The sequence below is a fragment of the Diprion similis genome, chromosome 4 (assembly GCF_021155765.1).
Source record: "Diprion similis isolate iyDipSimi1 chromosome 4, iyDipSimi1.1, whole genome shotgun sequence".
NCBI classification, from domain to species: Eukaryota; Metazoa; Arthropoda; class Insecta; order Hymenoptera; family Diprionidae; genus Diprion; species Diprion similis.
This window is the reverse complement of record NC_060108.1, coordinates 22,530,977-22,554,328: the sequence shown is the minus strand read 5'-3', so window position 1 is coordinate 22,554,328 and position 23,352 is coordinate 22,530,977. Positions and strand designations below refer to the sequence as shown.

At 39.1% G+C, this 23,352-nt stretch overlaps 4 protein-coding genes across 4 annotated transcripts; 1 reads left to right on the top strand and 3 right to left on the bottom strand.

The window, feature by feature from the left end:
* Positions 1–5,492: 5,492 nt before the first annotated feature.
* Positions 5,493–7,667, bottom strand: LOC124405404 (hemolymph lipopolysaccharide-binding protein-like). Its single transcript, XM_046880272.1, has 3 exons — positions 7,485–7,667; positions 7,222–7,303; positions 5,493–6,727 (listed from the first exon to the last, which is right to left on the bottom strand). The coding sequence occupies exons 1-3, from the start codon at positions 7,591–7,593 to the stop codon at positions 6,328–6,330; spliced, it is 591 nt and encodes a 196-aa protein (XP_046736228.1). The 5' UTR covers positions 7,594–7,667; the 3' UTR covers positions 5,493–6,327.
* A 391-nt stretch (positions 7,668–8,058) lies between these two features.
* Positions 8,059–9,135, bottom strand: LOC124405403 (hemolymph lipopolysaccharide-binding protein-like). Its single transcript, XM_046880271.1, has 3 exons — positions 8,894–9,135; positions 8,609–8,690; positions 8,059–8,502 (listed from the first exon to the last, which is right to left on the bottom strand). The coding sequence occupies exons 1-3, from the start codon at positions 8,997–8,999 to the stop codon at positions 8,097–8,099; spliced, it is 594 nt and encodes a 197-aa protein (XP_046736227.1). The 5' UTR covers positions 9,000–9,135; the 3' UTR covers positions 8,059–8,096.
* A 1,404-nt stretch (positions 9,136–10,539) lies between these two features.
* Positions 10,540–16,007, bottom strand: LOC124405402 (uronyl 2-sulfotransferase-like). The gene is made up of 6 exons (XM_046880270.1): positions 15,549–16,007; positions 14,160–14,369; positions 12,432–12,592; positions 11,966–12,043; positions 11,003–11,163; positions 10,540–10,821 (listed from the first exon to the last, which is right to left on the bottom strand). Exons 1-6 carry the CDS (start codon positions 15,762–15,764, stop codon positions 10,673–10,675), a joined length of 975 nt encoding a protein of 324 aa, XP_046736226.1. The 5' UTR covers positions 15,765–16,007; the 3' UTR covers positions 10,540–10,672.
* Positions 16,008–17,454: 1,447 nt separating this feature from the next.
* Positions 17,455–21,858, top strand: LOC124405461 (protein kintoun). The gene is made up of 3 exons (XM_046880355.1): positions 17,455–19,208; positions 19,973–20,376; positions 20,549–21,858. The coding sequence occupies exons 1-3, from the start codon at positions 17,511–17,513 to the stop codon at positions 20,931–20,933; spliced, it is 2,487 nt and encodes an 828-aa protein (XP_046736311.1). The 5' UTR covers positions 17,455–17,510; the 3' UTR covers positions 20,934–21,858.
* The last annotated feature ends 1,494 nt before the right edge of the window (positions 21,859–23,352 follow it).

Genomic DNA, 23,352 nt, shown 5'->3' with positions numbered 1-23,352 from the left:
GCCTCGGAGTTGATTATCACCAGATGTCCAGATTCCTTTTGACAGTTTCGCCGAGCCTCGTTCCAGCTGGCGACTTCCGTGTGTAGCTTATGAGCACCGACTCCAGGTGTGTACCTGCGCAAAGACTTGGTGCATTTCAAACCGATCCAAGTATCACTTCCAGTGGCACAACGCATTATTCTTCTTTCACAATCAATCGATATCACAGTTCAACACGATTCAGTGACCATAACGAATGTCAGTGAACTCGATACGCGTGAAATGAGAACCAAAGTACTCGGTTACTGTGAATAGCAAATTTTGTCTTACGTGTAATTGTAGCGTCTAGCCTGAACCTTGATGAATCCGTCTAGCGTAATGCGATTTCTCCCTGATCCATCAAAGTTCGATGGAGAAGCAACGGATTCCGCGCCGAATAAACAAGCGTAGCCGAGTACGAGGTATGCCACCGTGGAAGGCATAGCTGGTCCGTGAGACTCGGTGCAAACTCTGGGCGATTCGGGGAATGTCCAGAATTTATACGAGTTTAGATTATCCAATTGAAATGTTGACTCGCGGTTTAACTCCAGGTTATCGCCTTTGTTTGCGCGGTTTTTATCTTCAAATGCCTCCGTCCATTGTCGTACTTTGCGTCGGGTCATAGAAGATATCTTATAGCGAATGTCTCGTGTCACACGTCAGATTCAAGACTTCTGCTGCACGGCCGTGATTCGGTTGCCGGCAATGATTATGACACGATAGATGCATAATGGTGTAGAACAATGAATTGTAACGGTAAACTGAAACGGGCGACCACTGGTGTCTTACCTCAAAATGCTTATATACACAGCAAATACTTTTATCAAGATCAAAATATGATAACACTTATTCTGTGTTGTGGGACAGATGTTCAACCTTCATCGCTTCCGTGAGAACTTTTATCATTCACCTGAATAGACGAATGTTTCACCACGGACGACACAATCAGTCTGGGTGGATGCTGTACCTCAGAACAAAATTGCAAAAGCGAGCGGGAAAAATCGATCGAATACACATTCATCGATCATACGTACCTTTTTTTAAATCTCGTCTTTGCTAACGGCGCAACATTCGTATCAATTCTGAGAACTTAAGCACAGAATATAACTGGATTTCTCGGAGCAACGATATCATGCATTCGTTACGTCCTGAGAGGGACGTTGTGAGGACGTACTGATGACCTGCGAGATTTAAGTTACACTTTTGACTTACGTAGTTATTGAACGCGAATCTAGGATATCTGTTGATCAGCTTTCAGGTTTTCTCACTCAGCTCACCCACTAATTCCGAAAGTTTGTTATTTTTGGTTTCTGCCAAGCATCACTATGCGTGATTTGAATAATTAATTGTTTCTGACGACAACACTTGGGTTTTATACTCTTTTATTCATTCAAACCTAACAAGTTTGAATGATAAAGGTTACAGTGGTTTGTATAACGGTTAGTTTTCACCCGTCACAATAATAAAACTGTTTAAGCTACTGAGGCTCTGAATAATTATTGATTCCATAATCAATTATTCATCAGATTCCAACGAGGAACATCGGTTTGGTGTCCTCCTCTGATTTCGTTGAGACTCATGTATCTTGTAGAACATTGAAAACTAGGACACATTTTTTTTTTCTTATCCGCGGAAAATACTTAAGAGGGGTTGAAACGACCCTCCACGACGGGGACTCACCAGGGTGATTTCTTCACACACTTCATGTATTCGAATGAAGCCAACACTGAAATATTCTCTCAATGAATAGGAAAACTTCAGCGGTAGTTTCATTCGAATCCATCAAGCGCATCAAAAAATCACCTCGTTAGCTGCCCATCTTTCGGGGTCCTTTCGTCCTTTCCACTGAAAACAATTGATAATCCGGGAAAATTTTGTGTCACATGAATTTGATATTAATCTTCCATCTACTTATATTGCATCTCTTTTTTATTTCAATCGATCTTCGAAAAAGAATTGCATATTCTGAATGAGTAACATGCATGAATGACCGCGTGTTTTTCTTTCTCTTAGGCATTCATATTTGTTATGTATTGTGCCAAAATATGTATATTATAAAACCTGCTGCCGTCATCAATTGATTGCTACAATCACATTAGCGTCTTGTTTAATGAATGCCAATTTACGTGTTAATCTACACTTAGAATGAAAATCTGAATCTCAATTTCTTGCATCATCATATTTCTAAGGCAGTTAGTTCATCTTTTCTGGTCATTGATTAATTTGTATGTAATAAAAAATAAAACATTCGTTACTTGTATCATGACAATTAAAATATGTCATAGTGGTTTCAAATATTTATTTTAATTCGTCGCATTGTCATTAGTACATTATTTGTGAAATAGATTCATCATGTGAATAATAACATCAATATCAAAATGGACAACGCAGCTAATCCTAGCAGCAGCGCCTCTCACAAACGTAGCTGGTGGTCGCCCGACACTCCTGGTCGTTTAATTTACCGTCTGAAGTGTAAATCGATCCACAACGCTCATTATCATCGCCGGTAGGTTCACCGTCGTGCCATTCATTGAATCCTGCCTCGGACAAAGTTTGACCCTCAAGTGTTATCCACACCTTTGGATAGAAGAAAGAGTGAAAACCCATGTAAGCACGGTCTCGTAGATTTCCGTTATGCGAAGGACCCGCTCTCCGCAGAAGTTCAACGATGAGATTCTTCTCAGACTCGGAGTTGATGATGGATAGGTTAGCACCTTCGCGTCGACATCTCAACCAGGCGTCGTACCAATTAGCTGCATTAGTGTGAACCTTATGAGCACCGATTCCCGGGGTGTAGCTGCGGACAATGGGAATCAATTGTAATGCGTGAGTAATCGGAATGCAAGTAAATGAGTTGTAGAATAGAACCTATTTTCATTCTCTGAAAGGCACGTGCCACTGAGATCCCAAAATTTTGACAGAACCCCATAATACTCTTATGGGACTTGGGTTTCAGTGAGATCGTCCTGATTATTTACATGTTGTAGATCGTGGCATTCTAAAAAAAAGTCTCCGTAGGCACGACCCTCTGCTTTGAATAGTTTTAGCGCTAGGAAAATGTTTATCCCATATCCAAGGCTTGCCGTTATTCAGCAAGCCTTTACTCCAATAGTCTTGAGATAGTCCCTTAATGATTGATTATGAAAATGAAGTGAATAATGAATTGAGTATTTTACTTCAATTAAAAACGCAAGAGGTACCTGCGTTGGCATGCATCATGAAATTTTTTTTCTCAGACATTCCAAATAGTTTTATAGAGCTATCCCGGTAGCACAGGAAGAAAACTTGTTATTTAATTTTCAACCAGCTAATTAACTATTAGAATGTGCTAATAATTTGCAAGGTCCAATCAAAATAAGAAAGAGATATTGAGCGTTTTGAGGTATACCAACTTCCGAGGTTACTTGACCTGATGTTTGCGAAAAGATTAATTACCATAAATACAAACGAGCGAAAAAACATCCTTTCGCGGGACATTATTCATATCATCCCGAATTTCGTGCCAATCAAAAAAATTAAGAGTCTCACAGACGTATTGCCTTCCGGGATAAACTTTCTTACGTGTAGTCATCTCGTACGGCAGTCGACTGATTCCATCGTGGATGGGGTAGCTGTGACGTGTAAGGCGAACCCACGTTATAAACTATAACAGAATATCAAGAGGTAAGTGAGATGGCCAAGGTCGTTCACAGGCAAACCTGCAGATCGAAAATACAAATGGAAAGAATTTGAGTTTTGGATATTTTATATCGCGCAAAAATAAGTAGTAGCATATTTTCAACGAAAATCACTCACTAAATGTCGGTCGATCAAGCAAAATCACACTTGAATTAGTGGATGCAGGTTGTTGTGCCATCGTCAGTGTAATACACATCGATATTTGAAGTATAACCAAGATAATCGCCATTGCTGATACCCAGATGTATAGAAGACTGGAAGTGGTCTTGACGTCTCTTTCAGCCCTCGAACAGTCGAATAAAAGTTTCAACCATGTGTCAGCTGCACCAACGACTGTTTTATATTATAGGAGTTATTTTTAAGTATTGTATCGCTCGAACTTATCGTTTACCTCTGACCTCGATGGAGTTCGGTTTCGACAGGATTAAGATTAACATAATGCGGCATATATTCTAATCTCGTCAACCTCGGGTTATCAGAACCTATCAGAAGAGTCAGTGAGAATAACAAAGTCACGGAATAACACGACGGCATGACCTCAGCACCCTATTCACTACAAAACATAATCCGATAATCATTTTATACCAACTGCCAGTGCTGTTTTGCTCAATTATAAAAATTGCGCAGTTCAAATACCATCTTTGTGATATCATCGTACCGTTCTGGAAGTCCCAATCAGCTCTATTATGTTGTAGGTGTAACAAACATGTAGTTACTTCCCAGTGTCAACCTTGTAAAAAAGGCTTTCACGAAGCTTTACAAAACTCAAAAGCTGGGCAAGCTCTCGAAACAAAAATGTTGAACCAAAACTACTCACAAGGTAGGGCAGAGCAATTGTTGCCTTACTGCAGCCAGTGTGCAGAACATAACTTCAATCATGTAAGTGTATAACGCATCTCAAAACAAATATATCGCAACTGCGGGTTATCTTCGTCGGCATATCTGGTTGAATAAATTTAAACGTTCGGAGTAAGACAAAGCAAAGGTTCATATTTGCATCAATTTTCGACCTCATCAACGTCAATTTATCATTTCTTGACGGCACACATCGATATTCATCGATATCGGTGTATGGAATTTATAACTGCTAGGTGGTCACCTTCCTTTTCACACGTCAGTCGTGCTGCATTTCAAGTCTCTGGTCCGTCGTGACTCTTACAGCTTTCGATTCGAGTAGTGCAACTCAACAGAAAATTAGGATGATTTATAAAGCAGAATGAATTCCAATCGTACGTGCTAACCATGAATTTCGGGAATCAGCAGATATCATAATGCTCGATGCGTTTCGGGCGTTACAGTCCGTGGAACAGCAGGAACAATGCTAGAAAGTCTCGTAGAAATGTTGTAAGGAAGTTTGGATTTTTAAGGTATAATTAAGATTATTATCCAACATTTGGTTGCGAAATATTCGTTTAAAACATCAAGAAAAGAAAAGAACATTCAGACGCATTATACCTGGGTTTCGGGCCATCGCTTGAGCCTCTGTTCCCAAGACGCCATATATATTATTGCACGGTCTTGCGTATACCCGTATCTATTATCTATGAAAGTAAATTGAATATTATAAAATTGATCATTCTACTTTAATTGGAAGCCCAGGAGGTACCTGCGACTCAACAACCTACCTACGTTGTATCTCTTTTCTATTTTGACTGGCTCTTGCAAATTAATCGCACATTCGAATAGTTCATCAGTAGATTAAATTTTGAATAACATGTTTTTTCCTATGCTACGGGAAAAGTTCTATAGAATTATTTGAAACATCGAAAGAAAATAATCTCGTTACGCATGGAGCATTTCGAGGTATGCCAACTTTCGACGTCACTTGAACTAATAGATTTGAGAAAATATTAATTGCATTTCATGCCAATGAGAAGAAAGATATTCTGTTTCACGAATATTTTTCATCCGGGTTCGAACTTTGTACCAATCAGAAGAACTCGAAGTCTCACTCGTAATCATTAGCAAAACCGAAAGTTCTCATACTTATAAGATTCTTTATTCATTTTACTCATGTTAATCAATTTTTTTATACAAAAAATAGTAAAGAAATAATATCATCATGATGCTGATACGACGCTTTTTATATTCATATTATATTCTATCTCACTTTCCGCCAATAGCTGTGTTGAGGCATAAACAAGTAACTACACGAAGATTCTTCACAAGGAGGAGATCGGGGATAAGGAACCCTGTATACAGTTTGCGTTTCATAATATTGCGTTTCGTAATATTCTGCGGTCACCGTCACTAGAGAAGATTTACTTGAAAAATCTAAAGACAGTTGAATTTCGATTAAAAAACTAAGCCCATATATTGACGTTAAGTGACAATTCTATGGACGGTCATGAGCGGTGACTATAATTAATGTCTCTTTGTGACTCGCGCGGTGATATTGCACGTAGAATATACAGAACGGGGAATAAACAGAGCGGGAATGGAACGTTTTCCGCACTTCAGCCCGTGCGCGACGTCATACTTTGCAAGCGCTGTATGGAAAAGTATCTCCATCCACCAATTTCAAGTAATTCAGGTTTGCATCAATTCTAATATATTACAATGTTACATATTTATGTCTCTTAATCTGACACTATCCAATATTAAAGACCGATCTTCTGCTCGGCGTTTTTTTTAATCAATCGGTAGCTCGCATATGAATCCCAATGGAGTAACGCATTCATGGTCGTTCAGTCGACCATTTTTGTACAAGGACCCGCAATTCTCCCGCTTGCCAAGGTCGTTGGGCTCTCCGGCCACCCATTCACTGAAGCCAGCCTTCGCCAACGTCTGACCATGGATGGTTACGTGTTCGCCCTCTGCGTAAAGATCATGAAATCCAATGCTGACCCAATCTGGCCAAGAGGACCCAGTAAATCGTTCCGCTTTCTTGAAAAGCTCAGTAACTTTTTTCGCCTCGGTAACGGAGTTGAGGATGACCAAGTGACCACCCTCCTCGTCGCAAGTCTTTCGAGCCTCGTTCCATGGAACCCCTCGCGTGTGAACTTTGTAGGCACCGATTCCCGGAACGTACCTGCGTGCAGTGGGCATTCAGAAAATTATGTGGATGCGTTGACAGATTATCAATGAAACTTCCTAAGACGAGTGCTGCAAATGACTGCATTTCTAAATAAGGTGTAAAGAATTCAACACGTCGATTCAACACTCACACATTCAACGTAATTTATCTCGACACACGTCAAATAAACATAAACACGCTTTTGGTACGGGATGGTGTTTTATGGTATCGTTTATGCCCCCGTGATACGGAGTTCGAAGTTAATGTCACCTTTCGCTGATAATGATTATAGAATTTAAATCGTACCTTGCAGAAATTTTAATTTTTTCGACTCAACATTACGTTAAGATTATGGCGTGTTGAAAATTAAAATGTTGACATTGTGTGTTGATTTTGCGAATATTATCATTTACTTGTATTATTTAGACGTGACACCGTGCAGCAGCGCGGATATCCATTAAATAAAATACGGTAATATATTTGACCAACTATCGACAGTAAAAGCTCACGTGTAGTCGTCTCGCACGGCAATCGACTGATTTCTTTGCTGTTGAGGTGGCAGCAACGTGTGACGTAAATCCAGGTTATATACTGCAGCAAAGTATCAAGACATTAGCAAAGGCAAGTGGAATTCAAAAATTCTGGATAAGCTTCTGCGGCAATTATACGTGACCTCTATCATGCATTTCTGATAAATGTTTGTTGCTTGCAGACCTTACGGGTGCTCACTTGAAAGTCGTGCAGCAACATCATTTAATCGAATATCACTCACCGATTGATGGACGGTAAAGCCAGCTTACACTAGGATTCGTGGATTGTTGTTGTGCTATTGTCACTGTGATGTACAGCGATATTTGAAGTATAACGGAGATAATCGCCATTGCTGATATATTCAAAGTTTATATTGGTCTTGATATCTCTTTCAGCCGTCCCAAAGTGGACTGAGAGTTTCGACGATTCGCTACTAGATAACCAACAGCTGTTATGATGTACATTGATTCCCTGAATCACTTTTGTTATATAACTGTTCATCCCCGAAGAGTAAAATAAACATCTTTATCGCTAACCTTTGACTTGAAATGTTTCCAGTTTAAACCAGTATGATGAATTCGATTCACAAAATACTGTCATCGTTCATCGTTCGAGACCATGATGAATGAAGCGCATCAAAATGTAGCGCAAAGTCATGTGATTCGTAAGTATGCAATGTTTATTCAAGTATTCAAAGTACATTTTTGGACCACGCTTCCGTTAACTTATAATACGCTTGTATAATGATGTTTGAAATCTATCGAGTCCTCATTTAGTCGTAGCTACAGACTTTAAATCGTTAACGTCATATTATCTGTGAATAAAGATCAGTCACTTTCGATCCAGATCTTCATCAATACATTGGCAGCTCGCATACAAAACCAATTTGAACATCGCAGCCGATATCATTGAGTTGCCCATTTTCGTCCAAGGATCCGCAATTTTCCGGCTTGTTGTTCCATATATTGTTTGGTTCTCCAGGCGGCCACTTTGAATATCCAGCTTCCGATAATGTCTGGCCGTGAATTGTGAAGTATCTACCTTCGCGATAAAGGTCGTGAAACCCAATGCCGACAAAATGTGGTAAAGGTGATCCAATTATGGCCGGTGAGTCCTTAACCAGCTGAGTGACTGCATTTGCTTCGGCTACGGAGTTAAGGACAGCCAAATGCCCGCCTTCTTCTTGGCAAATCATTAAAGCGTCAATCCATAGAAGCGCTCGTGTGTGAACCTTGTAACCACCGATACCCGATGTGTACCTGTGTGAAACGTAAAAAAGAAAATTGAGGATGATTCAAACGCACCGGCTTTCTTTCGTGAATTTCCTTAATTATTTCATCAACGTTTGAAAGTATACAAGCTTACGTGTAGTCATCTCTTCTTGTGAGTGATTGGCCACGCACTAAACAGGGCTGTGATGCAGGCAGATTCACTTTATAAGCTGCACCTGAAAATGACGGTACGAAAAAGCTAAACGATTGGTTGCAGTCTAGTTTTATAAATGTTCACGCGAGTGAATTGACACATAATATTAGTGAGGTATTACACCTAAAGGCCACGAATCATACATCACGTGACGTGTGTTGATTAACCAGCTTGTGCAACATGGAAATGAAAACGCATAAACATTATCTTTACAGAATTACTCACCGTATGGTTGACCTAAAAAGTTTATATTGACGTTAGGATATTGGGGCTGCGCTAGTATCAACGTGATACAAGGCAATAATTGAATCACAAAATGGATGACCGCCATGGATGTTATACTTGGTCGATTTTTATAACCATTGATCTCAACTTCTTGTAATTTGCCGACAGTTCCCACGGAGGAGGCTCTGAATAATGAAAGCTTCAACAACGTTTAAAGACTGTACTAACCAGCAACTCATTATGATCGTTGAAACTCACATTTAGGTTTCTTATCACTCCACTTGCCAGTGAAATAAACACTTTTATCATTTACCTTTGACCCGAATCAATTGCTGTTGCAAATACTTTCCCTGTCGTCATTAATCGAGAATGTAATCAATAAGTCTAGTGCTTCGCTTAAAATTAGCGTAAATGTTTCTGGCCGCTAAAAAATTCATGGACCAGCTTTGGCACGTCTAACAATAGATCTAATGTTCTTCAGCATATCACTGACTTCGATGTATATGTTTAAAAACGCTTTGTTAGCTTTAACCACAAATACTAAATGGTAAATAACCGTTGACCATTGTGCTCGTACAAATTTTTCCAGCTCTTTCAACGAACTTCAGTATAGTTTCACGATCCAGAATGGATAGACTTGCTTAGTACTCAAACAAAATTAAGTAACCTACTGTTCATCAGTTACGCTGTGAATTATTTCTCGGTGTGCTTATAATTAAATCAAATGGAAAGTTTTCGAAATCTTTAACTTTTGGCACAGTGAGAAATAATTAATTTTACTTCGTTCTGTTCTCAAAACCTTTTATTTTACGTCAAAAATATCACAAAACCCACGAGAAATTGGGGCTACACAGCATTTGTTCTTTATAAATGACATATATGCGCATCTTGTTGATATACATGAAAGTGGAAGATGAGCTACAAGCTAATTCAGTCTTACGTTATTTATCGGGCAGCATCCAGCAGTCAGATATATTTCTTCTAATCTAATAACAACAGGATCCAATGGAACCCGAGTGTCATCGAATAGTGCGTTTGTGCATAGTGTCGAAAATTCATTGGTCATCACCTCAGCCTTTTTCGTTAATCGAAGGAATGTTCATCGTATCGTGACTGTGATGAAACTAAAGAATGTTACCCCCTCTATAGTCTTGCATGACCCAACATTAGAGTGTTCGAAGAAATCGAATATTTTTTCTCAATGGAAATTGAAAAATCGTTAGAGTATCCGTAAATATGGATCCTGTTAAAATATGAGCCCTTAATTTTCAAAACAATGATGTAATATTATTTTCAACAGTTCCATGGTTGAGGCTTTATAACTTCGAAACGACTCGCCTTAAAATAATGATGTAACAATATAATAATAATAATATAATATAAAAATGCGTTCTATTTCCTGCAAAAATCTATCTTATTTATTATTGTACAGTGATTCGTTTACGAGTAGTAAAATTCCAAAGTTCAGAAAAAATTTTCGCATGTTATTTAAATGGAAATAGATAATTGATAATCGCCACTGTTTAATAATAATATTAAGTGCTCATATTTCAACAGGGCCTTTATTTAGGGATACTCTGACGATTTTTCAATGTGTTTCGAAAAAAAAATAGTCAATTCTTTTTAAATACTCTACTGAGTAAACTTCGTTCAAACACACACTTTCCAGTTTCGAGTCATTTGACATCGTTCGATCGAATTCTTCGACTTCGTTATCAGCACAATCATTCATATCTTTTTTCAATCTTCTAAATAAATCTGGATCCTTTGGAAACGAATTCAACCATTGCCGCAATTCTGACAAAGCAGCCGCGATTTCAACCACAGATAAAATTCCACTTCCTTTGCCAGTGGTCCCATCAGATGTTTCCCCTCCAATGTAGTCCGCATTTTCGGCTTCCATGGTATCCCAATCTTTTTTTTCACCTCTGAAATGATAAGAAAACTTAATTCATTTGTTCAACTGACTCTCGCAAACCGCACGACAACAAGGTTTCAAAGAAATATAATGTAAACGCATAACTTTGCCTTTTATTTTTTCCAACGGTCAGACAAGCAACATAAGAATGCAACACAAGTTTAGAAATGATTAGACAATACTGAACTCACGTAATTCCGAATAAACATCCGTGGCTCCCTTGAAGAAGTAGGAGAAACTACGTTCAAGAATTTTCAGCGTAGGTTCGATGTACTCGAGCAGTCCAACGACAGGATACCACCGTTCAACATTGGCTTGAGCTTCGGCCATTGCCCAGGTGCGATTTTCGTGTCTGAAAATAATCGGACGTAAATCAAAAAAGCTATCACACTCATGGACAGGTCATAATTTTATCCAGACACTGATGTCGGGGAAGAAAGCGGTTCGTGCGGCTACGCAATCGCGAAAGACACCCTACAGCTTGATTGAAAATGTCATGGGAATCGGGTCGCAAATATTGAACTTGATCCATTGTTCATATAACCGGGAACTGAGGCCTGACTCAGAACCACTTCTTTTGCTTATTACGCAACAGCGAAGGATGAAAAAGATTATCGAGAAACGCAAGACGATTTGTGGGCGGGTGTCCACATTGCTTGGTTCAGTAATTATGTAGGTAACGCACTTTGAGAAACGCGATCATCGGGTTGTTCTTACGAGTTGGGTTTACGTAACGGTTTATTTCACACCATAACTTCAGTCTCGAGGTTCATCCACAACGAAGCGATTGGTACGTGAATACATAATTTATACCAAACCAATCATTCGTTTTTGGTGATACTAACCAGACTGTGATTCAGTTGGTTTACAAAAGTTCATTCAGTTCATTAACTTATTCACCTGGAAACGACAGTGGAGGGAGGGACTGCAGAGTGTAAGTGAAAGTATCATGACTCAATGTGAACCTGGAGATAATATGGAGTCTCCAGTGAGATGTAAGGAACCTGATCCTGTTCAAACCGGAAGCGATCAAGATAGAAGATAAAAGTGTGGGAGAGTTTCTGTTTCCGTGGAAAATGGGTATGGATGAGCTTTTCTATTACTATAAAACTTGTGCAATTGGCATAATGAATAAAAAATGCATATATATTTACGTGCATCGTGGATCCTGTCCACAAAAATGGGCGATTGCTCCGCAATACCTTAACTCAGCAGCGTCATCTTTCTGAAACCTGTAAATGTAAATAGGTGTTACAACCGAATTACATAAGTGAAACGTTTGATTGGTAATCGTCGATAACATGCCGCATGTGCTTTATTCGATAGAACTTTGAGGTATGTATTTAAAATGTGCCAGTTATAATCAAGTGGATAGTCAACGCATTCTACACAGAGTACGACGATAAATCAAAGATCGATACTCAAGATTGAGCCGTGAAAGTCATAGAATTATTATTCTTCGTGTTATTTTCTCACACTTGTAGATGGAACGAAGAATTCATCTTTTTCTCTAACATACGACTCGTCGATATGACGAAATGAAATCATTAGACGTTGCCAAAGACGGTAAGATCGCGTTTTTTTTATCAGGGTCGTAATTTGGTTCAAGATCAGTCATACCTTCGCAGTACTTTAGGGTCGAGTGGGTCCCTGACCATGGAAATGTAAGTTGGAGCCTGTCGTCCGAAGGCTGAGAAATTGAGGAATCGGACATCAGCGTCAAAGGTCAACGGAACAGCCTCTTGCCTGATGATGGTGGTGATATCTTCGACGAGAAGCTCCTGAGAATATTATCGGTTGCACAATGAGAACTTGCCTACACTTTTTACGGCCTTGATTGACGAGAAGTATTCAAGATAGGTACGTATTAAGTATCTACGATCGTGACGTGAATAATCAACTGCGTCGAAGGAGAATCTCCTCGCAATTACATGACTCTTCTCATACACGAGAATGTAAAATGTCAGAGTGGCATATATACCGATTGATCGGTATATAAATAATGTTTGAATGAGGATATAAATTCAAGGTCGTTCATAAACACATTTAATAACTTAATAACCTTTCCAAGACTAAGTTGATAGTACGATTAATATACTGCAGGTTTATTAAGTCGACATTCGAGCTGCACAAGCTAGCGGTTTATGGTAATTCGAGTCATTCACATGACAACACCATTCCTCACGCAGCTGCTGAATAGGTTGCATTGATTTATCGTCTGCAGGTTATTTGTGAAAGTAAAAATTGAAAGATGGATAAATAGATGGAAAAAACGATATTCTCGGCAAGCGATTATCGAGAAATATCCTACAGCTCTAGCTTTCCTAACAGAAAGGATCATTCGCACGCTTCAAATGGTACCTGAACTACCAGCTATCCCAACTGAGGAAACTATGAAACGAACTGGTCTGACCGTATGTGGCAACTGCAAATCGCTATCGCGATCAGCTTTCCCTCTTCGAGTAGTGACAAGAAATCGCCACTGGGAATATCTAACTCAATAATGATCTGAGTTTACTCTAGTTTACTGTACTGGTAGGTGAAAATACAGGAGCTTTTACGATTATGGTTGATATACGGCGATTGGAATCAATTGCATCACATTTTTACGCATTTCAAAAGACCGTTTGATCTTATGGAATTTTTGATGACTTTTTGGAACTGGTATCTGTGTTGAGATGTGTGTTTCCGATTCATTTGGAATCAAGACTGTTACCTTAAGATTAACCAAGTTACTTGAGCTGGAGGAGCAGCGATGTCACATTCAAATTCAAGGGCAGATTTCACCCAGGAAAAAAATGTTAGACTAAACTAGACAGAATTAAAATTTTAATCAGCAGCAAACTTGACCTTCCTAAGCATGTCATCAACATATACGTATGTATAATGATATGCCGAAGACGTGAATGCTGGCGGTAAAATCACGCGTTGCGTAATGGATAAATTATATTATACCTACACGAAACAACATCAGCTAGGTATATACATAGAAAGGTGTTTATAATGATCACGTATAAAGCGTTTATTGAAAAACTTAATCCTTAAATATACTGGTTGCCCTTGTAAAATTTACTTGCGTGTCAAATAATGTGCGTGCTTAATGGATAATTTCAATTATGGTACAAGCATGCGATATCGTTTCGAGGATGATATTCAATGACACGGAATAAAGTCATAAAAGACTAATAAAATTCCAAAAGAATGAACAGAACCTACCCGCAGATCTGGAGGACAAATTAAAGGAAAATGATGAAAAATATAATCACGATTGCGCTTAGTTGATTTTTCATCGAAGTAACCCAAAGCAACTAGACCATCGCAAATCAAATATCAGCCGCTCTGACTCACCTGCTGAAGCGTAGTGAGAAGATTATCGTCTCCGGAAGGCAGCCTGATGTGCTTGAAAGCATTCCGTCCCTGAAGTCGTTGCAAAATGAGAACCAAAAGTTCTGATCCAGCACCAAAAATCCGCGTTACCATCAGCGTGTTCTCACTCATTTCTGGGACACTTCGGCGACCTCCTAGCTCGGCTAAAGACGGGGTCACGTGTCGATATGCCTGCAACCGAACGTGCAGTTTGACAGAGCATATTATGCAATCGGCATCCCATGCACGTAGATGGATGCGCGTATGTCACAACGAAAAAAGCCTTAACCTGAATGTCGGAATGTGTGGTTCGTAAAAAATGATTATTCCGAATGTGGATAAAATGAAACTGCTTTTTTTGAAGAAATGAGTTTCCGTTATACACTGTTTTTAATTATCTAGGGATTTCAACGCTTCGATGGATGGGTATGATCTGTAACGCCAAAAACTGTTGGATTTTTTATTTCGAGCTGCGAGTGTAATTCGGAGTACAATCAGAAATTCCACCGACAATGAATTCCAGAAGAATGCATCGAGTGCTGCAAATCGAGTTACGTGTAAATGAATTTCTCACGAGCTTCGTAAGGCGCTTTTCACATTCTTGTGCAACATCTAAAAGCTTCTGAATCAAGTGAGATAATTGAATTGCGTAATACGTCGGTTTGAAACCATGCGTGAGTAAACATAACGTATAAATGTTAATACGATTCGCGCACTAATACAGAAGTGACGCGCAAATTTTGCATGACGAAATGCGCACGTTTTCGCGTATTAACATTCGCTATACCATTCATGATTCTTTTAAAGAAACTACGGTAATAGCATGTAAGTCTACCTATAGTTTATGATATTAAGTGAAATGTTTACTCTACGCCTTTCAACCCCAATGTCACGCTCTCTAATCTTAACAATTGCATTATTTCTACGCACGCACTAGTTATTCCAGAAAACAGAATATCTGTATTTTTTATTCACTTTGTACTGAAGTTTTATAGAAAGTAATGTATACGATACAGGAAAATTGTCTTGCCCAATTCGGAATAAAGTGCACGAAACTGACTAATATAACATTACAAGTAGCAATACATATAGAAAAATTGTCGAACAAAGGATGCAAACGAAAAAAAAAATGTGTCGATAATTTATAATCTTAGGGCAGCAGTATGTATATGACTGCTCAATTAATGAATTCTTTTTCATAAACTTATTTCACATGCATCGAGTTATACTTCAATTCCCAACATTTATTTCACATGCGTAATTCTCCATGTCAGCTCGTTAATTTTACTGACTATTACTCGTCGTAAAAGGGAATAGAAATCTGCCAGCACCATAGTCTAAACACGAAAGTTTAATTAACTTTATACCCACCTGAGAATGATCCCTCCTTGAAATATTGACCCGGAGGCTTGACGAGTAGCTGTGGGCGTCTGTCGTCGTCCGGACACTCACCTTTGAAGACAAGTGTTCCGGCTGCATAAGTGCCTTATTAAATACTATGAAAGCCACGGTGAGACAAGCAATCAGGCTCGTTAACAAATTAGCGTTGGAACGACGCATCCTCGGCAGTTTATTCTTACTCATCATCACTCGTTCACATGACTCGGAGTACTACAATCAGTCGATATAGAAAAAATTTTTAAGATGCACCCGAGAACTGCGGTGCAACTGACACTGAGCTGCGAATGATTTTAAACGTTTGAGTCTGCCGCGCGACTGGAGAGAATGCCAGTGGGTCACAGACTTCTCAGAGACTTCTCAGTCAGCAATCCCCACATCCTCCGCATATGGACCTGACCCTCCACCCCACCCTCTTCCTCCGTAGATCGGAAATCCCGGTGTGATTTGTACTAACTTTTTCCTCAATCGTGAAGTTCATACGAGTATCCGAACGTTCACCTTTATATATTTGCGAATGAACGACCATGGTGTCTATGAATTTTTCACAACCTATGGAACATAATAATTGAAATTGAAAATTGTTTGTGATTTTATTTCGATGAAATAACGCTGAATCTCTTATTTAATTTTTGAAAACTTCTGCTTTGAACGCGGATTTAATAAAAATAATAAATTCACTCGTAAACAGTGCTCCCGTGCTGGGCAGTTGCGAAAACGACTTATTGTTAGTCTCAAAGATGCCTCGAGGGCAATTTCATAATCGGATTACCATCGACATTACGTTTGCGTACAAAGGATGATAGGTTATTAATTTTAGAGAGGAAAGGTGACGTGACCTCTGCACAAAATAAAAGAATGAATGTTCGATTTAAGAAGTATATGCGCATGCTATTGCTTTACTGTAGTGGAAACTTTCGAATTGATAATCCTTCGGATAACATAACGTGATCAAAAACAACAACAAATAAGTAATTACAAATTTTTGTGGATGAACTTTACGTGACTATAATTTCGCCCTCGGTACAGTGAATTTTACTACTGTAACTATCTTCAATTTTAGTAATGAAACACCCAATTACGATACTCAGTCATTGGATATAATTTACATACGATAAATGTCAAAGAAAAATAATTGCATCACTATCGAATCCTTGTTGCAGGCATTAAAAACATGTTTGGTTTGTACATCGTATGAGTATAGAGAATATTTATTATTTCTTATAATTTCTACACCAACTGCAATAAATTTCATTCAAATTCTTAGATTTAGATCGAGCTTCGAGTATGAAAATTGCATGTACAATGTACATGTAGAAAAAATCAACGAGAGTTTAATTAAATGTAACAAAGTTCGGTAATTCGGTTAATATCTATGCCTGTAAATATAAAATATTTATTTCACGTAATCTTAGTGTTTATTTTTATAGACAGTTACTCTATAATTGGTATTTCAGATAACTCTGATTATTACAGTCTGTAGTATCTGTATATCGTATAATCTATAATCCGTCAGCAACAATATAGCAACGATAAGATTCCGACATTAGTCTAAGTCTGTAGAATCGCTGACATCGAAAAGTGCTGCTAGTTCACAGACGATATTCAGCAAATAAATAATCGCGTCAGCGTTAAGATTTAATTCCGCGATTGGGTAGCCGATGAGAGAATGCTGAGTCGCGTCGGCGTCCCGCTCGCGTTTAAAAATCATTTTTTAGTTCATAAAAGTTCCGCCAGCCGGCCGGCAGAGCTGCGCACATCTGTATGGTCCACGTGGTTATTTGCGCACGGATTGAATAGAAACTTCTGGGTGAATTCACCGATATATATATATATATATATATATATACAAACCCATACACTTGCTACGTAGGTGGTTAAAAATTAAAGGCACCGAAGTCACCCAAACACTATTACACTAGTATCCACTGGAAGATGGCCGTGTACAACTCGCGTTTAAAAAAGAATTGGGAGGATTTGGACGTGACGAAGGAAGAGCTAGAGACGATAACTGACTGCCTGAAGAAAGAGGAATTCCGGAAACTCCTATTCGAGTACGCCGAGGAGGTGACCAACCCCGAGAACAAGAAACTCTATCAATCTGAGATCGCGCAGCTGGAGAGAGAGAGAGGCGTTGAGGTGACGTTCGTTAACCCTGAGCCGGGTTACGTAATAAAAACAAGCGTCGACGGCAGCAGGAAGTGCTTCGTAAACATAAGCCAGAGCACGAGTGTCGGCAAGCCTTCGAGCCGGCCAAGCTGCGAGGGTGGTAGCAGAGGGCTGCAATGGTCGATTCCTCACACCTTGGCTCCCCCCCGCGATGACCTCGACAAGAAGAGCGCCCGGTGCGTCGTCTTCGACGTGGTTTTCCATCCAGACACCCTGCACTTGGCGAGTAAGAACTCCAAGTTCCGAGAGACGGTCAACCAGACGGCGTTGGACGGTGTGGAGAGCAGTTTCAAGGTCAAGCTTGACCGGAACAACCTCAAGTTCCCTAAGATGAGCTTCAAGGGTGTCAGCCAGCCGACGGTGATCAGAAAGAAGTCGGAGCGACCGATGGAGCCATCCGACGTTGACCTCGAGCCAGAGATTTATCAGAAGCTGATGACCAGCTACGACAAGAACCGTGAGGAGCAGCTTCAAGCCTTGGAAAAACCCGCCAAGCGCCCGTCGCCTCCGACCAAGTACTTCGACGAGGGTAGGAGCAAGGAGAGCGAGTGCTCCGTGTACACCACTCCAAAGTTCGTCGTCAAGCATCAGGATAACGTCGATATACAAGACTTTCATAACCACAAAAATGCCAGGCTTCATAAAACTATTCCCAAAACACTTGTCGTCGAAATCGACTTACCCCTTCTCAAAAGCGCCGGCGATGCCACGCTCGACGTTCAAGAACGGCTGGTAGTGCTGAAGAGCGAGAAACCCGCTAAGTATCAGCTTCAACTCCCTCTGCCTTATAGTGTCGATCCAGATAATGGAGGCGCAAAGTTTGACCCTAAAAACAAGAAGCTCACCGTCACTCTGCCTGTCCTCAGGGGTGTCGTTCCGCTCTGTGATAACAGGGAGGATAGCGGAGTCGACAGTGATCATGGCAGCCCTTTGGCAGACTCTGGCGACGATGAGGAGGCTGGGAAAAAGGCTCTGGTTACCATTATTGATAGGGAAAGTGCGTTCGGTGAATGTGAGGAAGATACCGCGCTAAGAACTAGTAACGAAAGCTTGCCTGATGAACCGGCGTTCATGAAACCTGATGTCAAATATTCCCTTCCTGCCTTTAGCTGTAATTTGTATGATAAGACCCTCGCTTTTACTATCCACCTTAAGAATGTCGATCCCGATTCGATACGGCACAGAATGCTGAAAGACAATTCGGGCGTTCATGTGCTGCTCACGTCGGTCGGAGCTGGATTTTTTCCTGTTTATTATTCCATGTGCTTTAAGACTGGGCGAGAATCTATTCGTCCCGAATCACTGGTCATAGAGCCTTGGGATAACAATGTTGTCTTTACCGTCACCTTAGAAGATCGCAGGGAAGGTGTGACTAAGTACTTCGTTGGAATCGACGAGGAGTTTATGGAACTCAGGGAACTGTTCGCCCCTGTTTCGCTCAAAAATAAACTCAATGAACTTATGGTAAAATTTATTTATTATGCTCATACTTTTCTCTTCCTATTAAAAACCGGTTACATTCTTTATATTCAAAGCAGTCTGTGTAAAGTAGGTGAGCAACGTGCTGCTTTTTATCAAATTTATCACTGTCCATGACTTATCTTATTCAATATTTGGCATAATTTATTGAAACGCCTTATTCACACACATTTGGAAATAATGGTTTACGTATTTACTTAACACTTATTCAATTCAGTCATTACAAACGGTTTATTATTCACAATTTTCTACTTTGCAAAATTACATATTACAGTCTGATTCAGCCTACTTGCAAAGATAAAGGGATAGCATTGTTTGTTTTGATTTTTTAGTGGCACAGACTTGACGCGTAATAGATTATTTATTATCTCGTTTAATCTCCAGCACGTCTCAATATTTCATAGCACATTAAGGTAATCCAATGTTGCATCATTCTAGTACTGATAATATTGATCTTATCGACTGAAGTAACTTGTGAAAATATAAATACAAAGACCTATTCATTCTTACCGGTGCATCATGTTCAATTCTCTGTAAAATGAGAATTTCTTTCTTGATTTTTTTATTTCATAATTGTGTGTTATAAATTTATCTGAGCTAACAATGTTGTATAAGCAACTTTGGTTATTATCAACCCTTATTGCAATTACATTTTCTTATGTATACCAGTAACGATTAAGCTTGATTTCCCTGATAATAGCCTGAAAATGAATCAGTATGAATTGAAGTAATATTCGTCTTCTCTTCAGATCCAGCCTTGTCCACAAACAAATAAGAAGATTGAAGTTGTCGGAGAAGGCGATGACATTGTGATTAATATAACGCCAAATCAGTTGGATTCAGACGATGAGGCTGAGCGAGAAGATACAGACTCTTCACGATACGACGATCATAGATCAATATCAGAAAGTAGCGGTGATGAATTAGGAAATTTTCGTGGTACCGTTAGCAGGTCTAAGGGTATACTAAAGTCCCGTCGTAATTATGGCTTCACACGTTCGGTTTCCGAATCAAGCGTAGACGATAGCGCTATGCTTGCTTCTTCCATAGACTTCCATTCCGACTCAATTCCAGAAATGAATTCTGAGTCTGGAAGTTCGAGTTTGAAGAAGACAGTTCGTTTTAACGACGTTGTTGCTCGCCAATTATACAGGTAACCATTTGCCAGTCTCTTACCGTATTCTTGTCCCTTTCTTTTCTCTTCCCTTTCCTTGAACTTATTTTCTTGGCGTTGTTCCATAAAACTTTTTTCAAGTAATGGACTATCACAATTTCTTTAAACATGAATGAATCTTGGTGAATCAGGTACCTACATATTTTTACAGATCCAACTCAAGTATCCTAGGACAGCGTAAGAAGAACCAGCGTAAATTACGCAATAAAAAACGTGCGCACGATCGTAGAACTAGTGAAAGTGAAAACTCTGAGAGTGAGGAGCGTGCGGAAAAGTACAAAATTAATCCTAAAAATACCCCACCGGAAAATAACATCCATGAAAATGTGAAGCCGATATTAAATTACGATAAATCGATGGTACACAAAAAATCTGAGCATATCGATATAGAAAATCAAAAAAATCACAACTCTCATTCCAGTAAACGAAACGATGAGAGTACAGAGAAACGACATTGGAATGATGATAATGAAAATGGTACAAACGTTGTTACAGAAGTTTTCAAGAACGATTTAATTTTTGATCTTGATATTTAATTTTTTCTGTTCAATGCAATTCCATGTGATACATGGTTCCGAATAATTTATAACATTTGTATACTTTAGTAGAAAGGTATCAATCGAGAGTAGATACCTAATCCATGGGATAATAGGGAAGAATACGGTTTTTGATTTCAATGGCAATAAGTAAGAGTACCATTAGATATGTGCTTGACACGTAACACATTGCAATTCATTTAGACTTGTATAAACCATTTAACAGTGGAGAGGAAAAAGTAATACAAATTTTTTTACACGCTCGAGCACAAGATTTCTAAGAGACGAATCACTACTATTATTTTTTTCACGTATATACTTGTATAGCTCACTAACGACTGCTAGGCTAGGTGTGAGGAATATTGATGAAGTTTTTAATGCAACATGCATGCATACACACGTCCTAAATATCATGCAACCAATCGTACTATTTTATAGAGTGAAAATTTCTAATCGTTTATTGGTTTTTACACGAATTTCTACACTGTTTCATATTAAACGGGAAGTAATGTTCACTCAACATTAATTTGTACAAAGATCTTATACTTAATTAAATTATAGACAATATACAAAGTTGAAAGTGAGATCATTAGAGATTTGGCAATATCGATTAAATCTAAGTAAAATCAGAAACGGCAGAAGTAAAAATTGATGAACTTTGCTCAATAGACAATATAGTCTTTTTGGCTACATATCGAATTTTAAACTTTACAACCGTATTCAACCTTATAATAGTATTGCGGGATAGACAATAGTATTTTACACACTAAATTAATCATTTCTACATGCACGGGATCAATGAGGAAATTATTGATTCAACATATACTATACCTTGTGTTATAAATACGAAAGAGAAGTATGCATTATGATTTGAAAGAATATTATTTTTGTTCCTAGTGTAATAAATCATGAGAAGAAAATCGATAATAAACAGTTGATGTTATACAAATGAGGTTTACTGGGACTTATACCATTCAAATGCACAGCATACGAGCGTACCAAGTGACAGTATTCTACAATTGAGAATAAAATTAAGCAATGCGATTCTCGTGCGATTGATTACAGATTGATTTTGAAAGTTGAACTATGCAACTAACGACCGTGCCAAAGTTATAATTGCTTGGATTGCAATAGTCTGAGTTTAGTGGTTTCTGAGATTCAAATTAACCCCTGACGCTGCGAGTAAAGGCAACTCTACAAACGCTTTCCCTGCACCATTGGCTGCACGCACAAATGTCGTGCAGCACAACAAGCACCGCCGACACACGAGATTGCAAAAAGTAATTACGCTCTATAAGAATCACAAAATGCTATTACGAAAGCTACGTATCTAAATACAAGAATCTGCAAGTCTACGTATGTACTGGTATACCGTGGCGTATAGACGTGTTAACGATAACTTATATTGCTTCAAGACCTATAGTCATATATTGTGAAAAGACAAGGTTTTTTCCTACTTTTCATCTATTTTTACGTAAATTCTATTCTGAAAAAAATCAAAGAATTTAGATTTACGCCTGACGGTGTTTGCTACGGCAACTCTCTAAACACCTTCCCGGTCGAGACAGTTTTCAAGCGTCGCGCAGCTTCAGGCTGGATTTTCATTGAACGCCGTCGGCGGCGGAAAGACGCTCATGAAAATGGACAGCGATGCGACAGCAAAATGTCGCGCGTCGAAATCCACGTGGTTAGGTCAGTGGATTTCAATTACATTTTTACTCGAAGAATTTAAAAATTTAGGATTCTTTATTGAAAGTGTGAAAAAATGAAAAAAGTGGAGAAGCGAAATGATGCAGCTCATGGCGTATTAATACCGCGTGCAACAAATTCCTGTCGTATAATTACGTTGATGTGGTAGATCAAAGAATTGATTTAGATATTTTTGAAAATCGGCCAAATCTCGACTAAAAAAATCCAAAGGAGTTGATCATACTTTTTTCACGATTTTCAGAAGTCGCAAACTTTTCGTATTAGAATCGTTTTGTAGGACTCTTTTCCCACTAATTTGACCCTCAGAAATGACTGGTCATATCTTCGGTCAACGTATTCTATTCAGCTGGAAGTCACCAGAAAATTTCAATCAACGCCTGACGCCGCACGCAACACCAATTTTTCGAAAATTTCACCACGTTGTGCGTTGTTCGCATGGCGAGTCCGATCGGTCGAGAATCGCTTCCCAGCGCCGCGGGGCGGCAGTCAGTTCCGAGCAGCCGTAGCGGAGCTACGCAAGTCGTAAGTTGAGATTTCAAATCGGCATGTGCAGGCTTTGACTATTCGGGACATGGCCAAGCATCGATACCTTACGGTTAAAAAAAAGGCTGCTTATCGTGATTCGATCAGTGTATAGTGCCAACGAAACTCATTGTGAATGATATACGAACGGCATGCAGCGTATGACCCATAAAAGAGACGAGTTAGT

Coding starts and splice junctions, on each gene's coding strand:
- LOC124405404 (XM_046880272.1), bottom strand. CDS start 7,593: ATGGCGATTATCTCCGTTATACTTCAAATATCGCTGTACATCACAGTG. Junction 7,304..7,484: donor GCTTTACCGTCCATCAATCG/GTGAGTGATATT, acceptor ACTTTGCTGCAG/TATATAACCTGGATTTACGT. Junction 6,728..7,221: donor GCCGTGCGAGACGACTACAC/GTGAGCTTTTAC, acceptor CACTGCACGCAG/GTACGTTCCGGGAATCGGTG.
- LOC124405403 (XM_046880271.1), bottom strand. CDS start 8,999: ATGGCGGTCATCCATTTTGTGATTCAATTATTGCCTTGTATCACGTTG. Junction 8,691..8,893: donor CTTTTTAGGTCAACCATACG/GTGAGTAATTCT, acceptor CGTCATTTTCAG/GTGCAGCTTATAAAGTGAAT. Junction 8,503..8,608: donor ACAAGAAGAGATGACTACAC/GTAAGCTTGTAT, acceptor CGTTTCACACAG/GTACACATCGGGTATCGGTG.
- LOC124405402 (XM_046880270.1), bottom strand. CDS start 15,764: ATGATGAGTAAGAATAAACTGCCGAGGATGCGTCGTTCCAACGCTAAT. Junction 14,370..15,548: donor CAAGGAGGGATCATTCTCAG/GTGGGTATAAAG, acceptor GTTCGGTTGCAG/GCATATCGACACGTGACCCC. Junction 12,593..14,159: donor TTCTCACTACGCTTCAGCAG/GTGAGTCAGAGC, acceptor TAATATTCTCAG/GAGCTTCTCGTCGAAGATAT.
- LOC124405461 (XM_046880355.1), top strand. CDS start 17,511: ATGGCCGTGTACAACTCGCGTTTAAAAAAGAATTGGGAGGATTTGGAC. Junction 19,209..19,972: donor ATAAACTCAATGAACTTATG/GTAAAATTTATT, acceptor TCTTCTCTTCAG/ATCCAGCCTTGTCCACAAAC. Junction 20,377..20,548: donor GTTGCTCGCCAATTATACAG/GTAACCATTTGC, acceptor ATATTTTTACAG/ATCCAACTCAAGTATCCTAG.